General features: G+C 41.5%; 1 protein-coding gene across 5 annotated transcripts in view; it reads right to left on the reverse strand.

Moving 5' to 3' along the window:
- Positions 1-12,902, reverse strand: part of LOC144986876 (zinc finger E-box-binding homeobox 1-like) — a 75,950-nt gene extending 63,048 nt beyond the window's left edge. The window contains exon 1 of one of the 5 annotated variants that reach the window (XM_078935450.1): positions 12,744-12,902. In XM_078935450.1, the coding sequence (XP_078791576.1) occupies positions 12,744-12,801 (58 nt within the window). In that variant the 5' untranslated portion in view covers positions 12,802-12,902. Of the gene's footprint in view, positions 1-11,139; positions 11,335-11,493; positions 11,739-12,658 lie in introns of those variants that run through there. The other 4 variants (XM_078935452.1, XM_078935451.1, XM_078935448.1 and 1 more) reach the window with 4 other exon arrangements.
- Positions 12,903-13,683: the final 781 nt, after the last annotated feature.

Consider the following 13,683-nt stretch of genomic DNA (forward strand, 5'->3'; position numbering starts at 1 on the left):
AATATCACGAAATACACCTGAAAAGCCTGTCCAAGATTTAAGGCTGTGACAAATTGGGTGTGCAGTGCAACACTGGAAATACTTTGAGTTTATAGCATCTGAAAGGACAAAAAATATATATAGTTTGTTCTATTTTTACACATTTTTATACTATAAGTGAATAAATTACAAATGACTAAATGGCTCAACTAGATCTTTTTTATGAATCTACACTTTGGTTCGTCACATGACTCCTACTTCCCAGACTGCTCCTTTCCATATCAGCTTGCCTTCATCTATTTCCTCTAAGATGTGTTTGGATTTTGTGTAAGTGATCAAAGTAAGCAGCCTATCACAGGCAGACAGCTTTCCACTTCAATGAGCAGCACGTCAGGGATTAAGACAGGAGCTCTCATCTGCGCTGCAGCCTCGCCTCTGGCCTGGAGTTCTGCCTGGAGGCAGGCGGCAGCTTTGGACTGATTCCCTCAGACTCTCGGCCCCCTCTCTGGCTTCAGCAGAGGAGGGGATGCAGCTTACTGAAGTATGCAAATTCTACCCGCCACCAGAGGAGAGGGACGGGAGCCCCCCCTGCTTTATTGTGAAGGAGTTTTCCCCCTCCCCTCAGCCGCTGCTGCCTGACACTGGGCACACACTCATCATTTCTAAAAGTTAGTGCATTTACACACACGTGCACATTAGCTGTCGCATGCATTCTGGAGTTGGAAGTGAGGGGGTGCAACAGCAGCTGGAGGTGCATCCCTTCGCCACAAGAGGGCTTTCACAGCTCTGCTCACGGCAACAGAGCTGCTGGAGCAGTTTTGTGCAGTCCTGAATATTCAAGCTGAATTTGGAAACAGCTAAACTGTGGAAATGGGTTAGGCAGCTTTGCTGATCATTTCTGCTCCAGGTTCATTCCACCTCTGGTTTGTGAAGCTGTTTGACAGTTTTTAATGACATTCAGAGTGGAAGGAAGGATTTAGATCAACACTGAGCTTATTATGAGTAGACATGACTGACTATGCAAGGCAAAAATCAACAGTTTCCCACAGAAATCTTTAAAATGTTTATCTAGGATATTCATTAATAAAAGAAAACACATGAATCTATCTTTTATAAGTAAAAACATGAAATTCCCTTAGTGCAGAACCAAACCTTTAAGGTTTGCTTTCAAGTCAAAAATGCATTTTATGCACTCAGTTTGAAATGGATTAATCTAAATCAGCCTTAATAAGTGTAATGATAAAAGAGCACAAAGACAGAAAAGCTTTCCCTTTATTAGGTCAACTAATTCAGAGTCACAACTGTAGCTTCTCTCGGTTTCATTTTAAATCAGGGTACAGCGCACCATTTCCCCTTCACCTTGACTAAAAATAAGCTTCACGCTGAGCGTTCATGAACTGCAGATCCCACCTGCACCGCAGCAGACACGTCATCAGACACACGCAATGCTTTTTCTAATCCGCTGCTTGATTAAGGAAACTTTCAGGGAGTCATTCCATCGGCTGCTGACTTCATTTTAACACTTTGCCCAAAGTACCACATGTTCCAATGCATTCATGGGCTTTCATTCCTAATACTGGATGTGTGCAGGTGCCTTTATCAGTTCATACCATCCAGTTTCAACGACAATGGGAACTGCTAATTTCCCCTCATGTGTGCCTAATTCATGCATGTTAATCCAAGCTTGTAGGTTTGTGTTGTTATGCAAAACCTGCAGCAAAGTTGCACCTTCCCACCTTCACATTAGCAACAACCCCCTCCACACACACTCTACAGGAAGGAATTACTGCTGACTTGCTAAAGATATCCTGTAGTGCTTTGTCATTCTACAGGCCCATTTGTGCTGGGGAAACACACACACATGCAGAAACACACAAAGTGTTGTTTAGACCATGGAGAAAGTCACAAGAGCAATACCTAATGGATCAGTTAAAAGCTCTTTTTTTGTCAGCATCAGTTCAGGTATTTTCCAACTATCAGCAGGATTCCTCTCTTTGAGAAAAATTCAGTTTAACTCTATAATAACAGGCTGTAGTTGTGTCTCTCTGTTTGATCATGAGCGCTCAGTGGAGTCAGCCTATGGCAAATCATGTTAGCCGCAAATATCATTTGTATGACCTCAGAGGCAGGATACTTAGATGACTCCTCTGAAGAACCTGAGGCTGAGTGGGGTTTATTCAAAAATTAAACACAAGAACACTCGGACAGCGTGCGCTAGCTATTCCCCTGAAAAGCATGAAGGTAAAGGGACCAATGCAGCTGCTGATAACATTAAAACATTCATTCTACATATGGGGCTGTGCTGCACAAGCCAAAAGTTTTTAATGACAACGGAAAACTGGCAGGCAAAAGAGAAGACATTCCAGCAGCCACAGTTCATTAGGAGTACTACATGTGAGAAGTGTTGCATGTGTGGAATTCTCACTTCAATAGACTTTGGTAAATTGTTCACTTCATCATGTTATATGAAGACGGTGGGTAACAGAAGCTAAGCTGGTTTTTAAAGGTACTCTACATTGTGATTGAGCAACCGGGTTTCTGGTTCTACATCCACACACAGCAGAACCAGGTTCTCACTCCAGATCTGCATCTTAGTGAAACATCACAGCTATCATCCACCTGTTCCTCTCTTCTGACAGGTTAGTGTGTCGGCAGCATCTGCCACACAAGAGAGCTGATGAGGAATCTGATTACAGAGTTTACATGCTACAGTAAGCCAATTGTAATCTGTTTACTGAAATGCATTTAAACACACCCAACGTTTTCTGAGCATATGACGTTTGAAGCTATCAAGCGCTACATTGGAACAACATTTCTATGTTGAGCATTTAGATTGGCGGCAATGTCAGCTTTTAGAGATAAATTTAACAAGAAAACAGGTTTTAAGCCTTAAAAAGGCAGCTTTAGCTCCAGTTTTGACGTTCATTGAATTCCCATGACTCTACGTTGGCATTACATTAACTCCGTAAATGGTAGAAGAGTTAGGTTAGTTCAGGGAGCCTGTTATTTCCTGATGCCAGCAACATCTCGGGTGTTACAGAGTTAAAGCTGGCTAAAGGTGTGTGTTCATTTTCTCCCTTGTGAAAGACAAAAGAGTGTGTGATTTTCGAAGGGTGATGCTAAAATGCCTTGCTCTTAAGGTAGTGGCACACATAATCATAAATGCACCTGGACAGGTCTCACCACCAGAGAAGACAGTGGAGACAATAAACAAGTCCAGTATTGGGCCAAACCAAATTTTTCTCCCTACCCCTCCAATTCCAGGGCCATCTGGAGCTGTGCTGGTAGCCGTAGTGACACAGGGCTGGCTATTCCTCTGCCGGTAGGTGATCCAAAGAAGAGAAACGCACTTCTTCTGGTAGATGTGCTCTGCAGCACAGAAGTTTGCATATAAATGTAAGTAAAAACTTCTTGTTTCAGCACGACTTTTTGAAGTTACAGAACTGATGTTATGCTTTTTTGAGCGATGGCAGCTACGCGCTATCATAGACTTTCATGACGTCAGCGAGGGGTAGTGTTGGGCTAGATTGTTGGTATAGAGGGAAACCAACCCCTATTCCCCTCCCCATCGCTGAGAGCTCTTTGTTTACATACTCTCCCGCTAGCCTACAGTCCCTCACAACTCTAACTTAACATTAGCGGTGCAACAAAAATGGCGAGCAATATTAGAGCTACACAGTTTTGAAGCAGATGTCAACTCAGACGTGGAAAATGGAGATGTACGTAGATCTAGTCATCTACAAGTGGATACATCAGAATGGAGCAGAGCAGGGAGCTTGTGGCCCGTCCTCTGTACTTTCTACACAACAAGTTAGCTCTTTTCAAACGTCCGATCCTAATTCACAGCGATTTGAATTAAGAAATACTCAGAAATTCAATTTTGAGCTTAATTTTCTCCATATAACCCTGCGACAGACTGGCGACCTGTCCAGGGTGTCCCCTGCCTTCACCCACAAGTGGCTGGGATAGGCTCCAGCAGCCCAGTGACCCCAAAAGGGATAAAACAGAAGATGATGAATGAATGAATGAATTTTTTCCAAATACATGTCCTCCACCTTCAAAAAAATGCAACAAGAGAATGTTAAAGTTTTCATCATTTTGGGTTTTTAAGGCTGAATGGTGTTTTTATCCCTTCCCTGAAGGCCCAAAGCGTTTTACAGTCACCCAAACACACATTGATGGACGCTCTGCTGCCAAACACTGGCACCAACTAATATCTATCAGAGGCAAGGTGGGGTTCAGTTCCAAGGAGGGAATTGAACCTGCAATCTTCTGATGTTGTTGATGTTGCCTTCATGGGTTGCAGTGATTTAGTCACATATTTTACATTAAGCCTGTTTAAATCCACAACAAATGACTGATTATGTACCAGTACTTATACTTAAGTTCTCTGATTATTCAACTGATTGTGTAAGCTTTCTGTACAAAGTGTCCATCAATCCATTTTAAAAAGTCTGATTAACAGATTTAGATTTAGATCTGATTAAGTCCTGCCTGGAATCCCTTTTATCCAATAGAATGTTTAACTTTAAAAACAATTTAATAGTAACCCAATGATTATAAACCAGGACTTTTTTAATGGTCAGATTTCTCTCTGATTATTCCAGTTCATTGTTTACTACTACTTGATTTTTTAAGGTCATGTTTCACATGTGAGGCTGTGTTACTTCCTCCATGTTAAGTTGTTCAGGTATGATCTCTGCAGTAAAATGAAGCAGAAAACCCCCTCAGGGGGATTTCAAACGCAGCACCATCCCTCCTCTCAGCGTCTAGATCACATGTGTCAAACTCAAGGCCCAGGGGCCAAATGTGGCCCCCATGTCATTTTATGTGGCCCTCAAGAGACATCAAATTTTTTAATTTCTTAAAAAAAAAAGTTCTTTAGTTGATTATATATTATTATTTATGTGTAGTTGCTGTAATTATTCAATGTTTGCAGGTCTTATGTGTTCATGCAGACAAAATGTTACACGTGTAATACAGGTTCTTTCAGCTCAGTTTTATGTTTTCTTTCTTTATTCACTTGGACAGCTTGATCCTTCATTAATGGAGTTATGTGGGTTTTAATAAGTGGACAAAATGTAAAAGGATTGATGGTGGAGTAACAAGCAAACATGTGTTTTCTATGCAGCTGTAATTGTCACTTTAAAACGTTTTAATAAATAAATAAATGAGTTATTAAGGAGTAATTACATTCATTTTTCATTACATTTAGCTACATGTATAAGTTATATCTGGCCCTTTGAGGACAACCACTAAGCTGATGTGGCCCTCTGCGAAAAAGAGTTTGACCCCCCTGGTCTAGACGAATGGAAAGCAGCTCATGTGTGGAAGAAGACTGTCGACTAGCAGCTGTCGTTGAAAAGAGTGACGGAGAATATTTTGCAAGAGACTATCACTTCAAAGTCTCCCTCCTAGTTCATTCACTTTAAGCTCCTTACAAAATAAAATTCCAAACAAAAACTAGGAGAGAACAGACCTTTGAGCATTGAATTTGAAAGTGTTTCCTGGCTGGTTTTGAAGTAAATCAGCAGTCCAAGTTTGGGAGAAGGCCACTGTGTTTATCCTGTCAAGGTATGCTAACACCAGACTACATTCCTGTAGTCCCTAAATTGCAGAGTAAGAATATAGCACAGCTGAATGTGCGTTGGTACACATACTAACATGGAGAACTCTGAAGGTGCTGGATCGCGGCAGCAGCTGAGAGACCAACAGCAAATAATTAGCATGCGGCGCTGATAGAAACAACTCCAGTCCTGTCATACACCTGCTTCAGCTCAACACACTTTGATGATTGGAAGATGTCTTGTTTAGGTAGAAAGAGGAAAAAACTCTGCTGTGCTCAGAGTCCTTGCTGTGCTTTTATTTCAGCTGCAGATATGTTTCTGTCTGTTGGGACTCCTGCATGTAGCATGATAAAACAAGGTAAGGCTTTGACAAATACCCTTTAAGACAGGCTCCTCACAATTACAGTATTTCCTGCACTATAGGACCCACCGGATTATAAATCAGTGATTGGTCTATTTTCAAACTTATGTCACATAAGACACACCAAACTATAAGACGCATTAACCCAGACAAAAGAGTCAGAGATAAGTCCATCAGTCAGACTTTATTAACTGCGTTTCACAGTCATTCTTACTTGTTTGTAACACGTTACACGCATGATCTGTAACTAACAATCGCCACTCCCCAGTTGGGAGCATTTTATCCAACAAGACACCCTCCCAACACTATTTTGATTCATACCATTTACAAATTACTTGTATTATTTGTAAGTTATTTAAAGAAAAATAAACAGCAATGTTTTGACATATTGCTGTCATGATGTAAATATAAAAACAAATTAAATAAATATTTGAGTTCATAAGATCATCCCAGAGAAAGTCTCTGCTTCAACTCCTGCAATGAAAGTATGAAGGTATTAATGTTCCAAAATAGACGCACTTGTACATTTGATGTGATAACTTGTAAAATCAAATGTGAGAACTTGAGCACCAAAAATCTGTGTTTAAAGATTTTCTGATGTAAAAAACTAATGAACACACGTAAAAAAAAAATGCAAAGAATTTCTACAAGTTATCACATCAAATGTACAAGTGCGTCCATTTTGGAACATTAATACCTTCATATGAAAGCTGCGTCTAAATCTGACGCCCGTGTTTCCATCCGACAGTTTGAAGCCAAAGCCCCACTCTCTCTACCTGCTCTTCCTCTCGACCTGCTCTTCCTCTCTACCTGTTCACCTGTTCACATCCTCTGCAGGTGAGAGTTGTTTTTTCCAGAGCTCCTCCACTGTGTTCTACACAGAGAGCGCAAAATACGGTCATCATAGCAGCAGGTTGACACGATAGTCGGGGCGCTCTGGCGCAGATTTCATTAATTGTACATGCGGCGTGTGCTGTCTGAACAACAGCCCCCCCATGCACACAAATAGCCAGACAGACCTCTCCTCTTCAGCAAGAATAGCGAAATTAATATCATCATTAATTAATGGAAAATGGACTGACTTGGTGAGTTAAACATGGCAGATAACGTTTATATCTTGTGGGACACAAAAAAAATCCGACTTCTACAGTACCGATAGGAGAACTGTTGAGGTCAGATCTTAACGGTACTGCGGTCTTGAAGAATGTGGCCCCGGGGCTCGTTCAATACCGGGGATCGGTACCCATCCCTATTGTTAACGTTAGCTACAAACAACAGTGACATCGTTCCCCGTTGAGTTCTCTTCTGCGCATGCTGCTCACTACTTGGTCATTTCACGTTCACACAGGAGATCACAAAAGTTCGCATTTAATTGGAAATGTGAATGGCCTTGCAAAAAAAAAAAATCTAATTTTTTTCAGAAAATCGGAATTGAGCATTAAGCCCTGCAGTGTGAACATAGCCTTAGAAAAAAAGTTTCTTCTGGAAAGAACCCGAACAAAAACAAATAATAAAGTTGTTTTTATCTGATGTTTTAATCATGTTGTAACTCTCTGTTTGCAGTCAACATAGTATCATTGTATAAAATATAACGCCTTAGGTTTTCTAAATAAAACAGGACCATAATTTGGCCTGTAGAAAAAAAACTACCAGCTTTTCAAAATAACACCCAACCAAACATTTTGACAGAGCGCCGTACTTCTCTAAACTGCATTGACATCAGTGTGAACAACCAGATTAATCCATATATAAAGCCCCCCAGATTATAAAGTGCATTGTGGATGTTTGAAAAAAAATTAAGGTTTTAAAGTGCACCAGGTAAAAAAATATTGTAATTGTCTAGAAATGTGTGAGAACCTGTGACACCTGGAGAGAAACCTCACTTTTATTATGTTGTAGCTCATTAAGAATGAGAGAACCACTTAAGGTGATTAGATGGATATTGAGTCTCTGGGCCTTCCTCATGCATGGAAGGAAAGGTGAAGGATGATCTCTTGCTCACACCCATCTTCACAAAACTCCCCCAAAAATGCACCCCCCCCCCCCCCCCCCCCAAAAAAAAAGAAGAGAGGTCAATGATTAGCTTCATTACAACATGTGGAATCAATTAAGTCACCAACTCAGCCTCTGACAGCAACACTGACGAACTACCTGCTCCATCTGATAACGATCACGCATGTTTTTCTTGTCAGTTATGGTTCGCTGAAGCATAGATGCAAAGTTGAGGCTTTAGCCAAAACACCCAAACAGAGTCAGGAGCCTCAAAAGCAACTGTGGAGAAATACCAACCACAGCTGTTTTCTTCATTTATGCTGCAAACTAAATGATCAAGAGCAACAATATGAAACAACAACAAAAAAATGGTTCAAAAAACACACAGTGTCTGGTTCTGTAAGCAACACCCGATTCAGACAGGACTGCATAGAAAAATCAGAAATCCGTTTCTATTATATCTAACCATGAGCATCTTGTAACCAAAATGATTGAACAGTCTTGCTAACATCAGTGCATCAACAGCACAGTGGTTTTCTCAAACATCACGCAAGAAAATGAAATATTCAATACAATCCCATACAGTGCTAATAACCCTAAGAGATTCTGTTCATCAATCCCACTAAGAACTCATTCTAGATTACACTGTTAAAAACAGAATAAACAGATTATTAAGCAGAAAGTAAATGTGCTCACTGTTGTGATTTTTTTTGCCTCCCCTTCAGAGCAAAAATCAATTCTCAGAGTGAAACTCTACCAACAGAAAGTAAAAGTCCCATTTGAGAAGGATTCCAGTGGAAAGACAGTTTGCCCATTCAATGTGATTTCATGCAACAACACGACATTACAGCTGGTAACTCCATATGTCTAGCTGTAATTATGTTTGTCAGAATAACCGTTCTTGCTCTACCTTTTATTAACATGTTTTTGATAATCCTCATTTTTTTCCATTACATGTTTGCTGTAGCGCAAGCTACATAAGTCATAAAAGGACCAATCAGATGCCTCAATAAAAGTATGTGGCCTCACGTCAAACATTTAAAGCCTTTGATTGACAGATTCTCCCGAGCCCGCTTTCAGTGGTAGGGGTGTGGCCTTCTAACATGTTCACTCCTGATTGGAGAGAGTGGTTGTCATGGAGATGCAGACAGATCAATCACAGCTTGGTTGGAACCGGAAGGAAGGCATTTTCTATGGGTGACGTCACGTGCAATTTGTCCAGTTATATATTATACCGTTAATGATCAAAGTATAACAGCCTGACATCATATTCACTCTAAATCCCATAATGCAGCGCTTCAGCTGCCTTGTCGAACACTTCCACTGGCCCTCACGATACTGAAGAGAAAAGGTTGACTCTATGAGACAAACATCAAATACGCACTTTGCTGACAGGCTGAGCTGACTGCGTTTGCACGGCGCTTTGGTAACTTTGAAGAAGAAAAAACTGAATATTGAGCAGCTTCGTTATCCGTTTGCTGTCGATGAGGAAAATGCACCTGTGCAGATTCAGATGGAGCTGCTAGAGCTGCAGCGCTTTGAAACACTGAAGGCAAAGAACGACACTGCAGGACCTGCAGTTTATCCTCTCCATTCCTGCAGAAATGCCCCAGCTCTGTACATGCAGCTCCAACCACGTGCATGTCCGGATGCACATTTCTGTGTGAGCAGCTCTTCTCAGTGATGGAAACTAACAAAACAGCAGACAGACAGGTGTCGTCTCACTGATGATCACCTCCAGTCATCCTGACAATCTCCACAACCCAGGACCTCACACCAAACACACACCAACTTGCTGACAAAAAATGCTGCCAAATGTCCAGCTCTAATAAAATGACACGAGAGGAGAGAAAACACAATTTGATTGATTATTGCTGAAAAGCACAAATTTGATCCAAAATTCCAGGTTTTGTTTGTTTTCTTAAGCAGCATTTTCTTATTTTTGAATTTTTGTAATATTGGCAGGATATATTTTTATGGAGAGCAAAAACATTTTGTAAATTTAAAATTTAAACTTATTTTTTATATAAAATGACATGAGAGTAAAAAAAAATGTTGATGTTTTTTCTTTTAACATTTACTTCATTTCTAACTTATATAATTTGGAAAAGATACATTTTTTTGGAGAGAAAAGTTATTTAAGGTTTAAGTTAATTAATTCCAGAATAATATTTTCTGTCTATTTTATTCATATTTATATATATATTTTTTAAGTTATATTCTAAAAGTTTAGGAATAGTGTGTTCAATAAAAACTGATCCTGTTTGGCACCCACCTTCAGTGTGTTTGACGCCTCTGTGGTTCAAATGTATTTGAAATTATAAATATTTATCATATTTTGCAATAAATTAAATGGGTTGATAAAAAAAATTCTAACATCAGTGGAATCAATCTTTACTTATAAGATGCAATAACGACTGATCAGATAAATAGAGCGAGTAATTTCTTGCATTGTTTATGCAAAAAAAACCATAAACCTAACCTTTTCTTTTAGCTTTTTAATGTAAAATATCAATATTAATAATAAATGTTTCACCTGGGTTTATATTTAACCACTAGTGGTTATATCAAAGTTTTTTTTTTTTTGTGGTTATGGGTGGAATTTTGATAAATGGCTAAACATTAAATGTTGAACTGTAAATTCAATAGAGCTGTTAAAGCCAATCATAATATTTTGACGGTGATAACCAGCCTGGCAGAAATTAGACTAAAGCAAATAAATGAATATCTCATTTCCCAAAAAAGCTCAATAGACGGTAAAAATGAAGGCAAAGGCATTTGCAGTCTGTTTTAGAGACCTGTTTAACAGAGTTGATCTATTGATATAAATGCAGAACATAATTGTGTCAAGTCATTTAAGCCACTGAAAGGATGACAAGATAAAAAAAATGAAAGCTTTTGTCAGCAAATGCTTGTCTCATTATGGTAATAATTGACAGTGGTTGTTGTAGATACAGGCTAATGCTTGGAATCTCAGCATTTTGAACATTTCATTATTTTTCAATAAAGAAATCCGTTATGTAGAATAAAATAGGATAAACCGTTTGGTGTGAGGGGGGAAGGATTATGGGATCTGCGCACGATTTGTTATCCATCTTGATTTTCATTTTTTGCAGGAAACAAATGCTTTTTTCACACAAAAAATGTAAAGAAAGTGAACACAATGAAACAGAAACTGAGCTTTAAGGCGAGGGTTGCCATCAAAGTGGTGAAAATGCACCTCGAAAGGTGTTGCATCACCTTGCGTACCTGGCCGTCTCCGGTCCAGAAACGGCAGCAACCCCGCCTTCACTGCAGCAATGGTTCCGACCGCCATTCCCTTCCGCTCAGAGAAACGCACGAGCGCCACGAGCCATCGCTACACAATGGGTGGACTCGGACCAAAACCCGGGAAAAAAAACCCGCCTCGCGTCATTGTACACAACAACACACGGGAACAGCGGGGTGCGCTCGTGCAAAAGGGGGCACACGGAATAGAAATGCACAAAAGGAGGAAGGGGGCTAGAAAACGCCTTCGGTCCCGCGAGAATGACAGCGAGGCGCGCGTCTACGCGGAGGATGGAAAGAACTACAAAATGAATCATCTCTATCTACCTGCACAAGCTGACATTTGGAGCGGTTTCGCTGGCTCCTGTCGACACGCGGGGCCTTTACGTAACGCCAGGGAGAGGGGGGGTCGTGTTCCGTCGACGCTCGCTGCCGCAGGTGTTATTTTTGTGTTTATTTCTAGGCCATTTGTCAGCCCCGTTATCCGCGTTCAGGTAAACATGATGATGATGATGATGATGATGATGATGGCTCCTGAACAAGCGCACAGTCACCGTCGTGGCGTCAGCAGCAGAAAAAAAGGTGCTTTCCAGCCCCAACAGCTCACACGCCAAAATTTATATATATATTTATCAGTTTACTGTTTTATTGGCTGAGCGACGGTAAAGGAGGAGAGGACAGGTAAGAAGCCGTCCAATGGCAGAGTGAGCCTGAACATGTGGAATACATTTAAAGTTCTTACACCTGCCTACAGATAAAACCCGATGATCCGGCATTTAAACACTCATTAAATAGTGAGTTTAGAGATTAAACGTCCAGGTGTTATTTTTAATACTCCAGACATCAAATAAGAGATAAACACTGCCAACAAAACCAGATAAAGTGACTAAAAACCCGAGCAGAACGGCAGGAAAAGCGGCTGTTTTCATTTCAGCTAACGGCGCGTGGAGAAAAAGCAACATAGTGAAATGTTCACTCTTACCTTAAAATAAAGCGAGCGCGTGCCGAAACGACACGAGGGATCGTGAAAATCAAACCTCCCATCATCATCCAAAAACAGTCTGATTTACCATCCGAGCAGCAAAAGTTGGCGGAGCAGCAGCTCCGTCCGTCCGGGCCGAGCGAGCAGCAGGTTAGCATGCAACTAACCCGAAACAACCAACCTCGCCCAGAAAATCACCCGGACCAAGCTGAGTGCGAGCCACGTTGTTTGGCGAAAAGCGCCGCAATCTCCGCCGCTGCCGCTGCTGCGGGGCGGCAAAGTGGCGAAAAAGTGCAGAAACAAAGAGAGGAAAGTGGCGGAAAGTAGCGGAATACGCACGAGAAGAAGGGGCACTGCTCCGGTTATTCTAACAGACGGATAACGGTTCACTCCGTCAGGCGGCCCCATGCACCGCTAGGCGGAGGGAGAGCAGCCAGCCAGGTAACGGTACTCCACCGCACTGGGATAAGAATACGCCCCAAGAAGTCCCCGAGATGGGCTCCAACTCACTTCAGAAAGTCTCCAGAAGCACTTTACCGAGTCTGACAGCCCGCGCGGCTCTGCCGGCCGCGGCTACGCCGGAGTTTGGACTTACCGCTGCTCCTCTTCGGGTTCGCCTGTTTTCTGCGCTTACACCTGGGGCCATCCGCCATGATCCTCTCGCTGAGTCTGAAACGCAACCGCTCGCGAGTTACCTCCTCCCTCCCTTCTCCTCCCCCCGTCTTTCCCTCTTCCTCACCCCCTCGTCACCCCTCCCCTCCCCGTCCTTTACGACATCACCTTCCCCTGCAAAACACCTGGTTTGCGACAGCACCGGCTGCTTTTACGGCCCTCAAACACCTCAACAGGGCCCCTCCTACTGGCCGCACATGGCGGAGAGCTTAGGGAAGGTCCTGCTGTTCGCCCCGGTACCAAGGCTCTGCTCCAGCCCCCCACCTCTCAGGCTAACGGTGAATGACACATGGAAAGCAGGAAAAAAGGTGTTTTTGCACAGGTAAACTTAGACAAACAGGACAGAACTCCACAACCAAACAGACTATCATAGAAAACAGGATTAACATAAAAACAGTGTTACTACACAACACTTAAATGTCAGGAACAAAGTTGGTAAAAAGGAAGGGAATTTGACATAGAATTACACAAAAATCATTTATACAATAACCCGTAGTTAAAATATCAAAAACATTAGCAGAATAAAATGTGTATTTACCTTAATACTTTTGATTTTTAATGACTGTATGTCATATAGCAGAAAATGGGTTTGGAACATTCAAAAATCCTTAAGGACCCACTCCATTGAAAATCGGGTTTTTAAACATCGTGTGGCATTTTCTGTTGATAAGGGGCATATATATATATATATTAAGAAAGGTTAGCCTAAAATTGCCTTTCTGAGTAATGCTTTAGGAGCAGATTAAAAAATGTCATTTATAAAAGCGTGCAGCAAGTGAGGTAGAAGCTACCATCGGAGGGCCACAGCTCCCTGCTCCGCTCCATTCTCATGCATCCACTTGTAGACCAATAGATCCATCCAT

This window comes from Oryzias latipes, chromosome 17, assembly GCF_053564925.1.
Source record: "Oryzias latipes strain Hd-rR chromosome 17, Olatipes_Hd-rR_3.1".
NCBI classification, from domain to species: domain Eukaryota; kingdom Metazoa; phylum Chordata; class Actinopteri; order Beloniformes; family Adrianichthyidae; genus Oryzias; species Oryzias latipes.